Source organism: Bicyclus anynana, chromosome Z, assembly GCF_947172395.1.
Source record: "Bicyclus anynana chromosome Z, ilBicAnyn1.1, whole genome shotgun sequence".
Taxonomy (NCBI): domain Eukaryota; kingdom Metazoa; phylum Arthropoda; class Insecta; order Lepidoptera; family Nymphalidae; genus Bicyclus; species Bicyclus anynana.
The window spans coordinates 17218442-17239080 of record NC_069110.1 but is presented as its reverse complement, the minus strand read 5'-3'; the positions used below and the strand labels follow the sequence as shown (position 1 = coordinate 17239080).

The following is a 20639-nucleotide window of genomic DNA, read 5'->3' as shown; positions in this document are numbered from 1 at the left end:
AACCATAAAAACAACCCCTTTCTATTTCTTATACAACGTAGAGGTAGCCTAAAGGTAGGGAAGAAGTGCACATAAATCAAAGCGAAGCTCGACCGGGTCTGCTGGTCGGAAATAAAAATTAAACCTTCAAAAGAGCAATTAACATCTAAATCCTACTAATATCATAAACGCGAAAGTTTTATGGATGTTTGTTACTCATTAACGCCTACTGAATCGATTTGGCTGAAAGGAATGGAAATAGGATTTGACTCTGTATTAACACATAAACTACTGTGTCATTCCGAAAAAATCCATGGTTCCCGAGGGTATGTGAAAAACTAAATTCTACGCAGACAGTTGCGGGCGTCCGCTAGTCATATAGATGCCAACTATTTTTTGTATTAAAACTTATATATGCTGTAACGCACTCTCTCCATATCTGAAAAACTAATGAACCGATTTTAATGAAGCTAACACGGTTCCCTAAGTTAGAAGTTATCGAGTCCAACAGTTTCAGATATACCAACACTTTCGAATATTAGCTCACATGTTTAAGACACTTCATCGTATCATATAATACGAGCTCATATAATCTACTTTTTTTAAATCTGTTTAAAATAGACTGGTGATATACTGGTATACTCGTAGGTATAGGAAAAAAAGGAAATTGGATGCGAATTTAAATCAAGATGCGGTTTTAAATAAAAATAACGTTTACTACACCATACCGATTTATTTTAGTATTGTCAATTTACTATTTGCCACCACTATATTCATTGATAGACAATATAACATCATTCTAGTTGATTTATTATCAAGCATCAACCCATGTGAACAATCAAACTAGTTGACATTACAACATAATTATCTATGTATATATAGTAAAATGAACTACATCAAAAGTAGGCAATGAAATTTTTATGACAACAAGATTTACTTTACACAAGAAATACTGGCCAAAATACATTTGACCATCTACATAAATTACATCAATACTTTGGTAACTTGAAATTAAATTACAGTTACAAACTACAAAACGTTTTAGATAGATAATAAGAAAAATAAATAAATAAATGTAAAAATCCGGTAAGAGACGTTCTAGACGGCGATGGAAGCATTAATTGCGGCACTTTTTGATAATAATTATCCTCAGACCAATTATTGTATAGGACCTGCCTCGCTAGACGTTACTTTTCTGTCAAAGTATAAGATCAACGATCTAATGCGATCATAAAAAACGGTCTCTAAAGAGTCGATGTTTCACTTTTGTGATTCGTCGATTAAAGAGCTCCGTAAAAATACCTTTTTGTGTAGTTGAATACGGGCAAAATCTTTCAGTTTAATATAAGATATATACCAAAACTTAGCTCGTTTTCCTCAGAAAATGACAGACAATTTTGTTCGTGAACATAGGTGCGGTACTGGTCCTTCTATAATTGGTCTGAGTGTTTATCTCCGGGTTGCATAAATGTATCTGAACGGCAAGTCGCTCGCCGGCATGGCAATATTAAAAAAAACCACAGCCGGAACCTAATAACCTAGAAACAATTAGAGTAACCAAGATCATATAATATCTTCCTTAGCGCCTAGTGAACCTCTTACCACAAATTACAAAGGCTATTGCAGCTAAGTACAATGAAAACTACACAATACTGAGTGAGCAGCATAACATCATTATATGTTGTAGGCACATAATCGTTCATATTGTCGTATTTATTCTAGAAAAAAAAATAACGGCATGCACGGCACACCGGCGTAAAGGAGTTGGGGTTTTAGAACGAATCTTTTACTGTAGAAAAAAAAAACAAATTTAAATGAATCAACTATTGCTGTTGATCTAATTAGATGTATAAGTTTTAATATGATATACAACAAACCTACTTCATAGCACTTTATTTTAGCAGAATTTGGAATGTATTGTTAGATGACAACTGATTGAGTGTTAATTTATTTCCAAATCTATATAAATATAAAAGTGAATCTATAAATTCCTTGGTCACGCTATCAAGCGTGAACAGCTGGACAGATTTCACTATTTTTATTTTTAATGTTCGTTATTGTCTGGAGAAAGTTCTTATGACAGAAAAAATTAAAAAATTGAAGGGGTAGGGTAAGAATAGGGTAGGGGAAAGTTTACATCGTATTTCACGCGGACGAAGTCGCGGGCGTCCGTTTGTAAAGAATAAAGTTATTGTAGTAACAGAGCGGCGAATATTTCAACCTTCAGGTGGTATCTCTATATGGGTAAATAAATTAATATTTTCCGCTCATGTATTCCTACAGTATTTAACCCCATCTCCTTTACTATGAAATCCTACAATTATATTAGTGTGTATAATGCGCTAAATGACTCAACAATTCGTAATATTGCTTTCCAGTACTACTAGCTATGGGGGAGTATGCATCACACCACCACAGTCAATTTAAATGTCGGTCGATCCACGATCGCATGGTAAAGGAAACCAGACTAATATGTAATGTAATCCATATAAAATATTATAAATGAATAAAAAAAAAAGTAAATAAGTAATCACAGATATAAGTACACCGAGTTATCGCTGAATCATCCAACGACGCTTAATTGAATGGGGTTATGCAAAACACACCCAAATTTCATCTTATGAACTAAGATTACATTGATAACCTTTATAAAATTTTTACAAATGTATTAATATTTCAATACAAGGCGGCAACATATTTCTTTTTTAGAATACTAAAAAAGTAAATATTCTACTTGTATATAATAAATAATTTATATTCCATAAGCTATTTCGTTTGGCTTTGTTTTGCATAAACACATTCGTCTTTATAAATAATCATAACCATCCTTCACTTATACTTAACATTAAGAAAAAGTTGGGGCGTTTAAAATTTCCCAACAGCAAAGCTTAATATGTAAAAGAATTTACTTGGAACAAAAAAAAGAAGCTTTGCTTGCTAAACAATAAATAATTTACAAAGGGTTCATTTTTACATAAAAGTAAAGTACATTCAAAATGTAAATTGACTATTGGTGTTAATGTGATTACAAGTTGGGATTTTTTTTTTATTTTATCTATTACATACATAGGTGTACATATATGTACATACGTACATACACGAGTGTTTCCTAAAACGACTGATCAGACATATTTATTTCGTTATTCGCTCAACTTTCAGTCAACATTTTATTGGATACACTGTAAAAAAAAAACTCATAGGCGATCTGACAGATTTTTGATGTTGGTACAAGCTGAATACATATGACCTCTTATGCATACATTGTATGTACATAATTATATTATTAACGAGTGAGTGACCTAGCTCATTAGTATATCCACAACTAAAACTCACGAATTTTTAGTTAGACAGGAAAACAAACTTAATATTATAGGCAAAATATATCCCGAAACATCGGTACCTAATTAAGTACCATGAGTATAACTAACTAGATCCTTTTACAAAGATCCGAACCCAGAGACTTAGATCGGTATTAAAAAAATGACATTTTGTATCTTTTTAAGAATAATATCACGACATACAGAGTACGCACATATATATCGACAAATAAATATAATGTTTACTCAATTTCACTCTTACAAACATTCGACGAAGTAAATAAATATATTCAATGTAGGCTTACTTTATGCGTTGTCGGAATTTTAACACGTTCGCTGCGGCACTGATTTTTCTGTACTTTCATCTGGTGCGGTACGAGGTTTTTTGACCTCATACTAGAACTTTATGTGGTTCGGTACATCGACCTCTTAACTCTTGAAGACTTTAGACGAACGAGGTCAATTGACCTCGTACCGGAGCGAATGTGTTAAGGGGTTCGTTTATCCGCTTAAAAAGCTCATATTATATCCGTGTGGATTATATATCGCTGCAGATTCACAATTTATATTACGTTGGTTCGCTTTTGTCTTATGCTATATGTAATCAGCTTTGAATTTTTATTAATACAGTGGAAATACGATCAGCTGGAGTAATCCAGATAACAATAAACTATTTAGCGCAAGTATTGTAAACAGATGATCTGTGATTTGATGACCAATACCAATATTATATTTTGGCTTGGGCGTAGCGAGGTACGGACAGGTGGGGGGAGGGGGGGGAATTTTTAGCTGTGAATGAAAATGGATTTCACCTAAAGTTATAGGTAAAATGAATTTTGATTTTCCATGATCGTATTTCCACTGTAGTAAACGCATGGCAGTGGTGGTGATCGCCTACTGAGTGTGCGGTGTTCGTTTACTTGCCGAGTTGCTTGATCAGCAGTTCGGTGCTGAGCGACTTGGGCCGCTCGATGGGCAGGCCGAGCGCGCGCGACCAGATCAGCTGCGCGAGCACGCCGAGCGCGCGCGACACGCCGAACATCACGGTGTAGTAGTTCATCTCCTTCAGACCGTAATACTGTCAACAAACAAACAATTATTATTAAAACAAAAATTAAGAAGTGAAAAATTTTACCGTAAATACAGTAGAATCCGTTTAATACTATTTCGCAGGGACCTAACTGCAGGGACCTCGCGGGATATGGGTGAAATATATAACGACTAATGTACACATAAATAGTTATAATAAAAATTTGTGTATTTCGTGTAAAGATTACCTAATTGTGCTATTTAAAGTAATCACTTTTTTGGTATGACAAAAAGATTTTGATGCATTAGCAATTACGAAATTTCCAATTAAATTTTACATTTGCAGTGCGTCTTCAAAATTTTCAGCTTAGAATTGCGTAATGTCAAGTGTCGTTCAGTTCTTTTATCATGTATTAGTCTTGTCCTGCAACCTTGTTTAATGACCTTTATGATGAGCTGATCTGTCTGTTGTAATTTATTTGTCAAATTTGGTATGTGAAATGTATTAAACGGGATAACGAATCGTATTAAGCGTCAGGAAATGTATGAAAACATGTCGTAGGGACTGGCGTAAAATGACGTATTATGCAGGAAATCGTCTTAAGCGTGATCGTCTTAAGCGTGATAGTCTTAAGCGGGTTCTACAGTATGTCTACATTGATAAACAGTGAATTAACTATTAAATAAACGAATAAAAAAATAACCCTACTTTACATGTAAGTACCCTAAAGGAAAACGAGCATAGATTAGGTAAATATCATTTACTCAAACATGCATGGAAATTTATGCATTACTAGCTGACGCCTCGCAGTTTCACCCGTATGGTTTCCGTTCCGTAGGAATACGGAGATAATATATAGCCTATAGCCTTCCTCGATAAATAGGCTATCTAACACTGAAAGAATTATTTAAATCGGACCAGTAGTTCCTAAGATTAGCGCGTTCAATCAAAGAAACAAACAAACTTCGAGATAAATCGAACTTGCTGTACTGTTCGAGCAGCGGCCGGCAATAGTTAAATCATTTTTTTTTTTTTTTTAATCTATAAGTTTTAAGGGACTTTTATTATAAATAACATGTCAGTCCCATCGTACCCTAATTAACAATGACAATAACAATGATAAAAACAAAGCTACTTAAATTAATTACAAGAATCTTCCGTTGATATTACATATTATATAAAAAAAAACAAACTAATTTTTCTAATCTTAATTAAAATGAAAATTTATCTTAATTATAACCATGAGTTGGAGTATTCAAAAGATTATTTATTCAGAAATATCTCAATAAAAGATTTGAAACTTTCTGATGTTGGTTGACAAAGAAAGCTCACCAGGGCTCCAACATCGAACTTACTAACTCGATATTTCTGAATAAATTCTTCTCTTTCTGCGTTATACTTGCCACATTCCATTATTATGTGATGGACATCATCTATCGTATCACAAACTTCACATATGGCGGAAGGAACCTTTTTCATTAAAAATGCGAACTTCTTAGACGGATAATGTCCAGAACGCAGCCTATGAGCTAACACTATGTATTTTCTGCTTAATTTAATACCGCCAAACCAGGGGAACCGAGGAGGCTGATATTGTATAGTTCTATACCAAATTCCTTTTTCTTTACTTCTTAAATCAAAATATTCTCTAAATTTATTATAACATATAATTTTGAATTTATTCAATATTTCTGTATAGAACGGTAATATACATGACTCTGTGCCTTCCATTATTGCTGATTTTGCGAGTCTGTCAGCCTCCTCGTTTCCTCTTATACCTATATGAGATGGAACCCATTGCAACTTCAGACTAATATGACGTGAGTCATATATATATTTTAGAATTTTGTAAGCTACTGGCATACCTCTGCTATAACCAGAGGCGCACAGAGCTAAATGCTGCAAGGCGCTTTTGCTGTCTGTAATAATAACAACATTTTGCTTATTTAAATTCCTAATATATTCAAGAGCTTCTAAAATTGCAACGAGTTCCATGGTCATAATAGAAACTTGGCGGTCAGTTTTGAACATAGCCGAGTTACTTTGCTCTAAATGAATAAAGGCTGCGCCTAATCCTTTTCCATCTTTAGATGCATCAGTATATATATGTGAAAATCCCTTATATTTTCCCAAAAGTTCTTTTATTACCAAATATTTTAAGTATTCCGGTTGATGTTTTCTTTTAGCATCAGTTAAACATTCTAAATTGGCCCTTACAACGTTATTTATATCAATATAGGATGTCCAAATATCTACTTTGTACATTTCTAGTGGACTTGTGGCATGTACTCGTATATCAAGTTGTTTACATTGATCATATAAGGTTAACAACAAAGGCTTTTTTTTTGATTTCCAATATTTGTCATAAGAAGGAGAGCCCATATCATTTAATATATTTACAATCACATTATTAGACCAACTCATACTTTTCACAATATACTTATAACCTAGATATAAACGTCTTAAAAACAGTGGTTGGATGCACAATTCACTCTCCATTACGTGTATAGGTGTGCTTTTAATGAAACCGCCAACGATTCGAAGTGCCTGATTCTGAACCCTGTCAAGTTTACACAAGTGTGTCTTAGCACTAAAATCATATAAAAAACAACCATAATCTAATCTACTTCTTATAAGTGATATATACAAATTACGTAAATGCTTAGGTGCAATGCCCCATCCAGGGCCAGCTAATACTTTAAACAAATTTAAAAACTTTGATATTTTCATAACTGACTCATTTATATGTCTTGTCCATCTCAGCGATCTATCAAACCCTAAATATTTTACATTTTCATCAATACTTATATTTTTGTTGTCAATAATAAGGTTAATCTGGTTCGAGGTTAGTCTATTTCCTCTGTTGAAAATACATACTTTTGTTTTGTTTGATGAAAGTTGAAGTCCTATCTCATCCAATTTTCTAACCATATAATTTAGAGCTACTTGTAATTTTGATTCGCATAAATTTATTTTTTTATTACTGAGATAAATTACAAAGTCATCGGCATATTGCAAAATAAATACATTTTTAATTTGTTGACAGATTATATAGGTGGTTATATTAAAAAGTAAGGGCGATATGGGGTCTCCTTGAGCGAGTCCTCTATTTGTATGCCTGACCTCGGAAAACTGACTATCATTTTCATGTTTAATCATCAATTGTCTATCACTTAAGAATGACCACAAATATTTACAAATAAGTTTACCTACTCCTAATTCATCTAAGACTTTTACTACTTTTTCTGTTAAAATATTGTTATAAGCATTTTCGATGTCTAAAAAACAAGCCGCTGTTGATATTTTCTTTGAAAATCCTAACTGTATATAACTCACCAGTCTTGAGAGACAGTCTAAACTGGATTGTGCTCTTCTAAAACCTATTGTGTGTGATGATAATATATTTTGGCTTTCAACAAACCATTCAATTCTTTTAACCAGCATATTGTGAAATATCTTACAAAGACATGAAATGAGAGATATTGGCCTAAGTTTGGGATCTCTACTCATAGTCATACTATTAATTGCTTTGGGGATTGGTACAATTAAAATTTTCCTCCATTGAGCCGGTAAGACGCTTGTGCTAAATATAACATTGTACATTTTTAAAAGATATTCTTTTCCATCCCTGGGTAAATTAAAAATCATGGAATATGTTATCCCATCACTACCAGGAGCAGTATCCTTTTTCTTTAAACAACATTCCATTTCTTGTATTGTAAATGATCTTTGCAATAAATTATTATCTGATTGAAAAGTGGGCGTACAATTAATAACTGAATCTGGAGTTAAAGAATATAGCAACTCTTTTTCTTTGTCAAAAGATGTACAAAACTTCGATTTTCGGTAGCCTTTAAACCACCGCATCCTGTCCCACATATCTGATGTAGAAATGGATTCGTTAATATCTGTACAAAATTTGTTCCAATTTTTTGATCGGGCTTGCTGCAAAACAACATTCGATTCTTTAGTTTTCTCTTCCAATTTTTTTAAATTATCTGGAGTAGGATTTTTTCTAAAAGTTTTTAGTGCTAATCTACGTTCTGCAACTGCTTTAGCTAAAGTAGGGTTCCAATAACCTTTAGGTTTAAAATTACTAGTTGGTTTTGTACAAAACTTAATGCTTGGAATATTTTTGTTAGCCGAAATATTAATTGTGTTTATAAAATCATCATAACATAATTGTATGTTGCTAGGTGTACAAATACTAAGCTGTGTAAATACATCATTTAAATCATTTCTGTAGGAATTCCAATCAGCTTTTTTAAAATTTAATTTTTTATTGTAATTATCAATGTCTTCATAACTAGTGGACAATTTTATTACAAAATGGTCACTTCCTAAATTTTCATTAAAAACACACCATTTAAAGTTAACTGCTATATCTAAAGAAGAAAAGCTAATGTCGGGAGCTGATTTTTGTAACACACCGTTTACTAATTTCACCCTTGTAGGATCGCCATTATTAAGCGACATAAATCCATTATCTAACGCTGTGTCAAACAATTGTTGCCCTCTCTGATCTATTTTGTATGACCAGTTAGTATGATGTCCATTAAAATCCCCCAACACAAGAGTTTTTTTTGTCGATGAAAATATAGTATCCCAATCAGTTATACGTGTATGAACTGAAGAAGGGCAATATATAGATACAATACGTTCTAAAATTTTACAATTTAATATTTTAATACTAATAATTTCTATACCCTGATTGCTACTATTCATTAGACAAATATGAGATCTAATAGATTTATGCACAATTATGGCAACTCCTCCAAACGAGTCGTGACGATCTTTTCGATATATATCATAACCACTAATACGCAGATCATAATCTGCATCCAACCATGTTTCAGAGATAACGGCTAAATGAACTTTTTCTTGATGTAACAAGTTATCCAACATTAACAACTTAGGTTTCAAACTTTGTGCGTTCCATTGAATTATGTTTAAATTGAATGCTTTATCCATTAAATATTATATTTGTAAGAATGTCATATAACTTTCCTTCTTTCAAAAAATCAACTAAAAACAACTTACATTCTTCAAAAACAGCTTTTACCACTAACAAAACTTTGTCACCAACGTTTTCTTCACAGACAATAATTTCCTTAATTCGTTGAAGTAGTTTCCACACGTCAAAATTTCTTTTTCTTCTTTTTTCTGCTTTTTCTGTAGGATCTGTCGTATCCTGATCGCTGTCTTCGCTTCGGTCGCAATCCATTTCGAAATTCTGGTTTTCACTATTATAATTATTTGAATTAACCTTAGTTTTTTTATACTTATTTTCTGTTTTGTCCTTATTTTTACTCTTATTAACTTTATTCTCAACTAAAGGCCTTTTTTCATTTTTATGTATTTCCGCCTTGGTTTTGAGTACACTGCTGTAACTTCTATTCACATTCGTTGGAACTTCCTTTATAAAATCTCTATCTATTTCTATGTTTATTGCGTCATTTATGTCGTGATATTTTTCATCTTCTTTTTTATTTTTAAGAAATAACTCAAGACCCACCTTATATGTAACATTTCTTTGACTCATTATTTGTCTAATTTCTTTTTCTTTAATAAAAAAAGGACAGCTCTTATCAAGAGCCATATGGGGACCTTTGCAATTTACACATTTGAATTCCTTTATTTCACAGTTATCATGATATTCAGTACATTTTGGACATATGCTTTTATTTAAATTACAAAATTTCCTAACGTGATTAAATTTCCAGCACCCAGAACATTGTGTCACAGGAAACTCGTATCGTTCAACATCGAATCTACATCCATACGCGTTTATGTATAAAGGCGCAGTAGGGTTATTAAAACATAGTCTCACCGATTCGCTTTCAACCCACTTACCCTCATTATTCACACGTCGCAACCTTTTAGCAGAAATTATGTCGTAATCACAACTTAGACTCTCCAATAGCTCTTTTTCGCTAGTATCCAGATCAACACCTTTGATAATGCCGTAGGATAATAGGCTGTCAGTTGTGAATTGAGCCCTTATGTTCAATTCTTCTAATTTTTTCAAATTAACCAATTTTTGGGCATTATGTTTTTCGCTAAATCGTATTATTAATTTGTATGGGCTTTTATATTTAATTTTCATGACATTTCCAATATTTTCGTCTCTCAAAAATCTTGCAAAGGCCATCTGTTTCGGGAGTGTATGTGTTCCAAACAAACTAACTTCAGTATATATTTCCTCAGCACTCCTTCCCTCCTCGCATACATTATCTCGCCCGTGATTTTCTCGCTCGCCTCTCTTCGACTTTCGTCTTGTCACCGTTGTGAATCCGTCATCACTACCATCTGACTCCCTCGGCCTCTTACACCCTATTTTTTCCGTCGATTCTGAGTCACTCAAACCATCTTCCTCCATTGTAAAAAAAAAAATAAATAGCGGGTAGATTTATAAAAAATTACACGTTGGCGCAATACTTGACTTGGCAACTTGCGTTCGCTAGCGCGGTTCGCGCGCAACTAGAGTTAAATCATATTTGTCGTGTAATTTAAAATTGAACGATCTTGTACTCCGCAACATGGCGACCAAAGAGGTAACTTGTCAAAGGTTTAATTTAATTTTCGAAACTGGCTTGCAAATAGAAAGCTGTTTAGTGAAAAAAAAAATACTTAAATATTGTTTTTTATTAGTTGTTCGTCAACTTCGTCATTGGTTTTAAAGTAAAAGGTGAAAGGCGCGCAGAATAGGATGCGCACAAAAACGTAACGCTGTCAATCGTTCATCGAATTTTACTGCCCAAATTTTTTTTATACCGGGTACTATATATGAAAAATCGATTCTTAAGGAGTAAACTCCACAAATAAAAAAAAGTTGCTCGTGATGAGGATTTTTTTGTTACTCTGTTTTTTTTTACTCAAGAGAATGTGTAATGATGATGATGATCACCTGTAGAAGGACTCCGGAGTGGGAGTCCACGTTGGGCCATGGGTTCTTGACCTTGCCGAGCTCAGTGAGGATCGGTGGCACCACTTTGTACACTGCAGCAACCAGCTTGAACATCGGGTCGTTGGGCAAGTGCTTCAGTGCGAACTCGCGTTGACAGGTGTACCTGAAAACGAATAAATAAATAAATAAATACAGTGCGAACACAGATTAATCAATAATAAGCAGATGGAGCGCACGGAAAATGACGGTGTCGTACCCGTCACAGATAGAAAATTCAAAATCGTCGTCGCATCAGTAATTTTCAATATTATTCAAGAAAAATAGCGTCTTACGTCTTTGTTCACAAAAACTAAATAAATAAGATGGTGTATTTTTTATTGGTAATTATTGATTATTATTATTAATTTACATAATTGTTGTTAGTGTTTTTGAAATACAAATTATGAAAAAAGTTTGTTTATGCGGATGCCAAGGAGATGCGTGACGTTTGTGTTTTAATGCATTTCACCGGCTCCACCACGCTGCTTACACACACACAGAATAAAGACTCACACTGTATCGTCTTTACTCTTTGATTGCAACACAAAAGAGTAGAAAATAAATGAGGGCGTTGTAATCACTTATTATAATATTCTATTATCCAGTTGGGACTGTAACAACCTTGATTCTTGATATTAATTGATATCTTTTTCTATATGGTCTTATTGTGTATTATTTTAAATAGGATGAGCTATTGAAAATAATATTACTATATAATATAAATAAATTGATATTTATATATTGAAAAATACCATCACTATCTAGCCCCGAGCATCATGTTATGGGTACTAAAAGAGCTGATTATATGATTTACATTTATTAGATTTTAATAGTCCAGTCATTATAGTAAGTTCATTTCGGAATTCGAGATACCCAGCTGTGTCTGTAAATATTTTTATATTGACACCCTAAAAGTTGTATTGAATTTTTTGACCTGAAGTGATGCTGTGACCAAGATGAAGAAATCCATTTTTGCTAATAGTATATTGTTTTTTTGGTTGACGAAGAAATACTGGATATTTGAGCGGAACATATACTGCTTTTTAATTTCTGTTGGATACCTCCACGCGTTGCCCGAGATAAAGGCAATGCTGATGGATATACAGACACATGGACAACAAAATATAAGGGTTCCGTTTCTTTCCTTTCAAGGTACAGAACCCTAAAAAGATTTGTTCTCAGGTCTACTGAACAGGAAACAACCAAAAGATGACGAGATGTGCTTGTTAGCCCCCAACTACAATCTCACCTGATGGTAAGTGATGATGAAATCTAAGATGGAAGCGAGCTAACTTGTTAGGAGGAGGATGAAAATCCACACCCCTTTTCGGTTTCAACACGACATCGCACCGGAACGCTAAATCGCTTGGCGGTACGTCTGCCGGTAGGGTGGTAACTAGCCACAATCGAAGCCTCCCACCAGCCAGACCTGGACCAATTAAAAAAACCTCAATCGGCCCAGCCGGGGATCGAACCTGTAAAGTCCCTTGTCCTTACCGTAATAGCAGTAAGTCACCGTCTCACTACTACACTATAGTGGCCAGCTGCACACGTCCGCCTCCTCTCGATGCCAGCCATAGACTGGCCGCTCTCGCCCACTACCGGTGTATATATACACGAACACTACCCCACTACCGGTGTATATATACACGAACACTACAGAACCCATTACCTTCGTTTAGTAAATCCACCGCGCATACCACTGTGGCACGGAAGCCGTCACAAACTTACCTAGGGTCAGTCTTCCTGAGAACAGCGTGGCCATATCCAGGCACGACCTGTCCCGACTTGAGTGTCTTCCAGATGAACTCCTTGAGGCCTTCCTCTGTGAAGTTGTCGCCTACTTGTTTGCGAAGCTTTTCCAACCAGATCAGCACCTGATTTCATAAGAAAATTATTATTAATTTTTCATAATAAAACACGAAAATTAGTAGAACTGCCTACACCAATCTAGTGGTTAATCTGTGACGTCGGGAAATTCAGTTATGGCCTCTGAAATGTATAAGTATTTGGTTGTATTACTTGTAATGCAATAACTCAGAGATGGGAAAGTGAAATTGATTGTTCTTTTTGAATGATTTTCATGATACATTAGTTATTGTTTTAGTTTTATATTATTAACTAGCGGACACCCGCGACTTCGCGATCCCTTAGACGTCTTTAATTCGGCCCTCTTGCAAAATCCGTTCTTGGTGGATACCTACTAACTATAAACTATCTCCCTGCGAAATTTCAGCTTTAAAAACCGCTTGATTATACATCAAGCTGTGCATTCTATTCCATTCCATTTGACTTTCCATACAAACTTTCAACCCCTATTTCACCCCTTCTCTTTTTATTTTAGGGATAACAAGTAGCCTATTTTCTGCTCCAAGGTCCCATTTATCTTAATACCAAAATTCATTTTGATCGGTTCAGCTATTTAGCCATGAAAAGTTCAGATGTACAGACAGACAGACAGACATAAGACTTACTTACTTTTGCATTTATAATATTAGTATGGATTCAATACATTATGCTGGAAGTCAGTGAAGTTAGATTCCTCAGAGAGCATGTTAAGTCCTCGGCCTTGGTCATTATATTAACACCTGGGTTTCTATACGGAGAGATGCCTAGACGTCTAAGGTTGGGTGATGGTGATAAAAAAAAAAAGTTGAAGTTGCAATGGGCAGGGCACATAGTTCGAAGAGCTGATGGACGTTGGGGTCCCAAGGTGCTGGAATTGCGACTCCGCACCTAAAATTGCAGTGTTGCTCGACCCCCCACTAGATGGACCGAGGACATCAAGCGGGATGCTGGCGACTCGAGACCGTTGTGCTTGGAAGTCTATACAAGGCCTATGTCCAGCAGTGGACGTCTATTGGCTGATAATGGTGATGTTTATGATGATGATATAAGAAAGATTAATGATATAATAAAACCAAAAAACTTTTCATGGAAAATATAGTACACGAATCCAAGACCTAAAGAAGCATAGTCGAAACTTTAACTCCTACATCGACGAGGTGTTGATAATGTAATATGTGAATACGCATGGTTAACTGTTAACGTATATATAACGTCTTGTGGCTTTGTACACGTGGCTTTCCAAACCACAAATAACATATTAACAATTAACTATGCACCGCTGCATGCTAATATTGTAAATGGGTAAAATTTTGTGAGGTTGTAGGGGGTAACCTGAAACTAAACCGGTTTTGAAAATGCTTTTAACAATTTGTGAGTGACATACTTAATCTCTGTAATCCCACGGGATTGTGAACTTCACGGAGCGTCTGAACGTGTTACTACAACCAACTAATTATATTTTAATCCCATAGAAAATGTTAGCTAAAACTTCAACAGTATTTTATAGCTTTTACTGACAAATAAACAAACAATAATAAAAAAAACAATTGTATTTTTAACCGATTATCTACTATACACTATCGAAACACTTAAAGGGCTTTGATTGTTTCATGGCCTTTATTCCCAAAGGTACAGTAAGTTATTCTAACATTGTTCTGATTAATTTAAATCCCATAAGAATAAGAACTAGAGTTTATGCAGTGTGACTCGATAAAAAAGGATTAATATATTTAATAAAGACATTTCAATAATAATTGAATTGTATTATTTGAATTTTGATGTCTTTTATGAATTTACTATATATTACTTTTATAATTAAACTAGCGGACCCGGTCAAGCTTCGCTTTGATTTATGTGCAATTCTTTCCTATCCCTACCCCTATACCCTACCCCTACACTATTGCTACTATATCCCTTACCCTACCCCTACTTGACCCCTACCCTACCCCTATCTTACCCCTACCCTTAAGATCTATAATTGACTCTTAAACGTTTGTATGGGAAATAAAAAAGGTTGTTTTTATGGACACTCAAGATGGTCATAAGACGTATAGCTCACCTCCTGGTTTGCCAGTCCGTGCAGGGGTCCAGCTAAGCCGTTCAGTCCCGCTGCGAAGGACAAGTAGGGATCACTCAATGCTGACCCGACCAAGTGTGTTGTATGCGCTGATACATTGCCACCTTCGTGGTCGCTGGAAAGATAATAACAGCATATTTAATACAAAGGTAAAGGTAGTAAATCCATGGCAGATGTATTCATTCAAAAGGACACAGTTATAGTCATATTTCAATCAATTTATACAAAATCTTTATACACCAATTTTGTCTGTCTTTCGTATGTGACTGAAAGCAATATATCATTTATCAGTCAAGTTTTCAGTACGACGTCACATCTCCAACTTTACAGTCACTACACAAGCACATATGTAAAGTGTTTTAGTTAAATACCATTCGATAATCAATATCACCAAAAGTAAGACATCAACAGCATAGCTTAAAAACATACATAAAGTCGTACACCCTCCTTTTAGACGTCTGTTAAAAATCGAATTAATTTGTTATTGAATAAGTAACACACATTATGTAACCGGAATACATATACATAGTATGCCCATCGATTGAATATCGTGAATACCGAAGGTCAAGTAAATACTGATAAAGTGTTGAGTGACATGCGACAAATGAACACAAGTTGGTGATAATCCGTGAAATGTGTCATTGGCTCAGACCAATTATAGAAGGACCTGTATCGCACTCAGTCACGAACAAAATTGTCTTGTATTATACTAGGAGTTTTTGCCCGTTTTTTACATAATTCGAATTACACAAAAAGGTACTTTTACGGAGCTCTTTAACCAACGAACATGATTACAACTATTTAACATCGATTCTATAGAGACAGCTTTTATAATCGCATTAGATCGTTGATCAGATACTTTGACAGAAAAGTAACGTCTAGCGAGGCAGGTCCTATACAATAATTGGTCTGAGGTCATTGGCCACAAGGAATTATGACGGAAATGAGCGTGCTTTACTGCATTTGATAAGCAGCGTGTAACTGAAGATTACGTATTATATCATGTTTGCCACGGTCACTATAAAATCGTTCTTACCTACCACAAATAGTAGATTAATAAACGATTGCATACTAGAGTTATAAACATTCGAGTACATTTCATAAAACGAAGGAAGTGAGTTTTATAATGGAGACACGAGAGTTTTGTTACCACGTTATGCACCGTTTCACACTTTACTTTATCTTATATTACGCAATAGGTAACAATGAAACTTTTGAGCAAAATTATTTAATTACTAGGATTCTGTTTGTGTGTATAAGTACTACAGAAATGTATATTTCACATATAAAGGCTTCATCCGCACAGTTCTGGAAATACATGGATAAAATATAAAGTCAAAGTTCAATCAAAGTACTTTACAAGCACTTTCGAAACGTCAGGTAATAATATTATTAGATAATAGTGATAATAATTGCTTGAAAACTTAAAATTAAAGTTACAAGGGTTCCAAGCGCGCCTTGGTCCAAGAAGAGCTCACCACAAACTCAACCAGGGTTTATTTTTTTATAGCTAATGAAAGTCAAAAATAACGTGACTTTCTATAATGTAAAAGAATTGTAAAAATATGTTCAGTATGTTTTTAGTTTACCTGTATATAATATTAGTATAGAATAATGATCAATAGGCCATTAACCTATTCTAATATTGACAAACGATGAAACTTGTATTGAATTTCTAATAATATCAAATTCATTTACATATTTCTGATTTATTGCAATATCTTTGCCATCACTTTTTATCTTCAAGGCGAAACGTTGGAGTTACTTTGCCAAATGCTTTAATCATAACCTACTTCACATAACCTACCCTACCCCTACGCAACCCTACCTCCCCAATATGTACTGCTAAGGCTAGTAAATGATCATCATCATTATTAGGGCCAGGCCTCCCACCTTAAGAGGGGGATAAGGATGATAAGAGGGAATAGTAAATATAACGTAATTTTTCGAAAAATTGTTACGCCATATACGCTAGTAGTACGCCGGGTAGCTAGTATCTCATACAATTCAATGCTACCGATAAGCAGGTTTACTGTTAGTTGGTTTTACATGATAACAAATAATATCAGATAACACAAAACAGCGCGAATACTGTGCAGAATAACACTTGCCTCTGATAAGGCCCTAATTTCAACAATATAAAATCATTTACATCGAATTCGCAACGCGTTTTGGCTTTATTGAATAACAAGTTAGCTTTCTCAGTCAACTCTTAGCCCGGAGTTGAAGTTAGTGTAATTTTCCACAGGTCCGAACGTCTTTTAGCGTCCACAGGTCCGCATTGTACGTATCGGACGCATCGCATCAAACGCATTTTAGTATAAAAATCATACAAATGCGTCCACGGGTCACCATCATACGGATCGCATCGAACGGATTTTATCCATCGTAAACTTCCGGACGGACGCCTCGCATGTATGGAGATTCCTATCAGTAATAAAACATACATCCATTCATTCGTACAAACTACCGCGTTTATAATATTTGTAGGATAGGATAGAATACTAAGCACAGTCGTCTGAATGGGTAATAGCGTGATCATTTTATTACTGTCAACAATTGATGCAATTACACACATACTGATCAGGCACGCAATTGACTTACGAATTGTCCAATTAAACTGTGAATATGCAAAGTCATTTGGAACGATTTTGGAACAAAGTATGAAGAACGAAGTCATGGATTAATGATGTTAAAGAGTTAAAGCGAACTGACAGAAAGTGTTACATAAGGATACTTTGGATCACGCGTAACGTCTAGGCAGGCTTTCCTCTACCTCTTTTTATTATTGTGTGTGTGTCTGTTCGTGTGAATATTGATATTTTATATTTAATCTTTAATAAATGATTAGTTTCCTAAAATATGAATTGTACATCTAAATAATAAAGTTGAAAAATAATGTAAAGAATTTCTTTTCTGGCGAATTTTCCCTGATCGCACAGTGTACTTTTTTATTTTTTATGTGGCAAACAGTAACCTACATCAATTGTCATATTACTTCAGCGTCACTAAATTAAATTCATCTCTAAAGTAAAATTCATTTAAATCAAACTAACGGTTTTGCAGCGTTTTAATGTGATATGGTAGCAGACAGACGGACTTTCGCACAAATATTAGTTTAGACGCTATTTTTAAATATTATTCAAAAATACTTATACTAATAATTTTGAATATTATTCAAAAATACAATATAGTACTAAAAACACCTACTACCTTTTTTTAGAAGTCGGTTACAAATAGCGGTAACTTAAACGAACATTAACTAGTTTTTCAAATGATTTTAACATGCGAGGCCTTGACACGCAAGAGCTACCAGTACGTACTTCCTTTGCTGCATTTTGTCGCTAAATTATGGATAATGTACAAACACGATATTTGCCTACAAACAAGCTATATTATACTTGTCAATCGAAGCGACCTTTTTCCTCGCAATGAAAATCATTTAAAATTTAACTGCCCTGTTGTCTATGTTAGTTTACTTCGGATCATAAGGGCCTATGCACACGACGTTTTTTAAACGCGCCGTCGACGCACGTATCTAAAAGGCTTTTATCCTATACAGAGCAGTTTGTTGTCGTTTGTATGTAATACACACGGTCGTCGTCGTGGTGTGCATAGGCCCTAAGATCTTGGGGGTGGGTCATTGGTTCGACTCTTGGGTTCGATTTCCTGGGGCGAGCTATAGGTGTCCTATGAGGATTCTTTCTTCCAAAAAAAAAATAGAAGCCCAGGGGTAAAGAATTTGGTGGTCACTATGCCAGTGCCTCGAAGAGCACGTTAAACCGTCCAGTAATTATCATTAACATGTATTTAAGTAACAGTGGGTATAATATTCAAATACTGTTTTCTAGAAATAATGGCATTAGAGTGGACCATTCAAAATGTGCTGATGATGTCGGAAATTTTTATTAAAGCAATTGAAATGATTTCGCTAGCAAATGTTAACTCAGCGTAACCTAATCCCATCCGGTTGTCAGAGATAACTTTGTGTATACACAGCAACGATAAAAATAAATACATAATACATAAATACCTATTTGAACATTTTGACCGTCTGTACTCTATACGGATAGAAACGACCTATCTGACGCCTCGCGATTTCATCCGCGTAATTCCCGTTCCCGTGAGAATATTGTATAAAATATAGTCTATGACACTCACAAAGAATCAGGCTTTCTATTGATAGAAGAAATTTCAAAATCGGTTCTGTAGATCTAGAGATTATCCCCTAAAACCTCACAAACATTACGTTTCTATAATGTCAGTATAGAAGAGGCCTGGTTTTCAATATAAGTCCGGACGTAGTTCCACTTCTCGTGGTACCTCGGTCACTATAGATGAGGACTGATGGACTCTCTCAACGGTGTATCTCTATCGGCACTAAGTCTAAATCACTCAGTAGGCCTAAATGCGACCCACGACATGTCCCATGAAGATAAAATGACTTATGTCAACCAATAGCGATATTTTCGGCAGCACATTGGTCATTTTGTATACGGCACGAGACGTCATGAGCCGCATGTTAAGCCTACAGGAAAAAGTCCCTCTACACTCTTGCAGGCCTTGGGCTCAATTCCAGTAGAACTTCTGCGTTCATCCCAACTCTGCGACAAGGTTTCTGTGGTCTTTTTAAAGAGCAAGTAGATATTCAGACAAAAACTATTAAGTGTTCAGTTAGTAGAGTTTTATGTTACTAATAATATAAACAGGATAGTTTGTAAGGATGTTTGTTACTCTGGAACGCCTACTAAACCGATTTTGATGAAAGTTAAAATGAAAACAGATAATACCCGAGAACGCAGAGGCTACTCTTAGTCCCGAAAAATCTATGGTTTCCCGAGATTTATGAAAAACTGATAGTTATGATGGTATGAATGTTTGTTGCTCTTTCACACACTGAAATTTGGAACGGAGATAGATTATAACCTGGATTAAAACATAGGCTACTTTCTATCGCGGAAAAATTAAATTACGTGCAGGTACATACTTATTTTTCGCGTGTAACACCGCGAGGCACAGCTAGTATAAAAATGAACACTTAATGAAAAATACTGGTACACAAAGTAAAATCTCATGCAATCGTAACATTGGTTTCAAAAATCTTTTAATGTGTCCTGTTTCTTCTGCCAAATTGAACTCCGAGCTTCCATATTAGGAAACTGGTTTGCTGTTAGTAAGGCGGTAAATTCTTACACGTGTAAAGTTATAATGGCACATTACTCGGCCATGCGCTGAGAAAAGGAAGCCGTTATGACGTCACTTAGCTATATCTAACGCGATTTGTTATTACGATAGATGCCCAACCGACTATTACTGTTAAGGTACTGTTTTTCATTGCATACACAGTTTAAAGGTGAGCGCAGCACATTCGCAGGCAAAAAACATGCAATTGCGTACACTTGGGGAAAACTTGTAGACTAAGGTTAGCAACATCAGACAGGA

General features: G+C 34.9%; 2 protein-coding genes across 2 annotated transcripts in view; both read right to left on the bottom strand.

Annotated features, from left to right (window-relative positions):
* Positions 1–692: 692 nt before the first annotated feature.
* Positions 693–20639, bottom strand: part of LOC112053528 (probable citrate synthase 2, mitochondrial) — a 47181-nt gene continuing 27234 nt past the window's right edge. The window contains exons 6-9 of the mRNA XM_024092972.2: positions 15180–15312; positions 13004–13149; positions 11234–11396; positions 693–4374 (exon numbers count right to left, since the gene is read on the bottom strand). Coding sequence (XP_023948740.1) covers positions 4213–4374; positions 11234–11396; positions 13004–13149; positions 15180–15312 — 604 coding nt within the window. The 3' untranslated portion in view covers positions 693–4212. The remainder of the gene's footprint in view (positions 4375–11233; positions 11397–13003; positions 13150–15179; positions 15313–20639) is intronic.
* Positions 9269–11206, bottom strand: LOC112044065 (uncharacterized). Its single transcript, XM_024079791.2, has one exon. The coding sequence runs from the start codon at positions 10703–10705 to the stop codon at positions 9290–9292; it is 1416 nt and encodes a 471-aa protein (XP_023935559.2). The 5' UTR covers positions 10706–11206; the 3' UTR covers positions 9269–9289.

What these genes read in the sequence shown, in the direction of transcription:
- LOC112044065 (XM_024079791.2), bottom strand. Translation starts at nt 10,705, where the DNA reads ATGGAGGAAGATGGTTTGAGTGACTCAGAATCGACGGAAAAAATAGGG.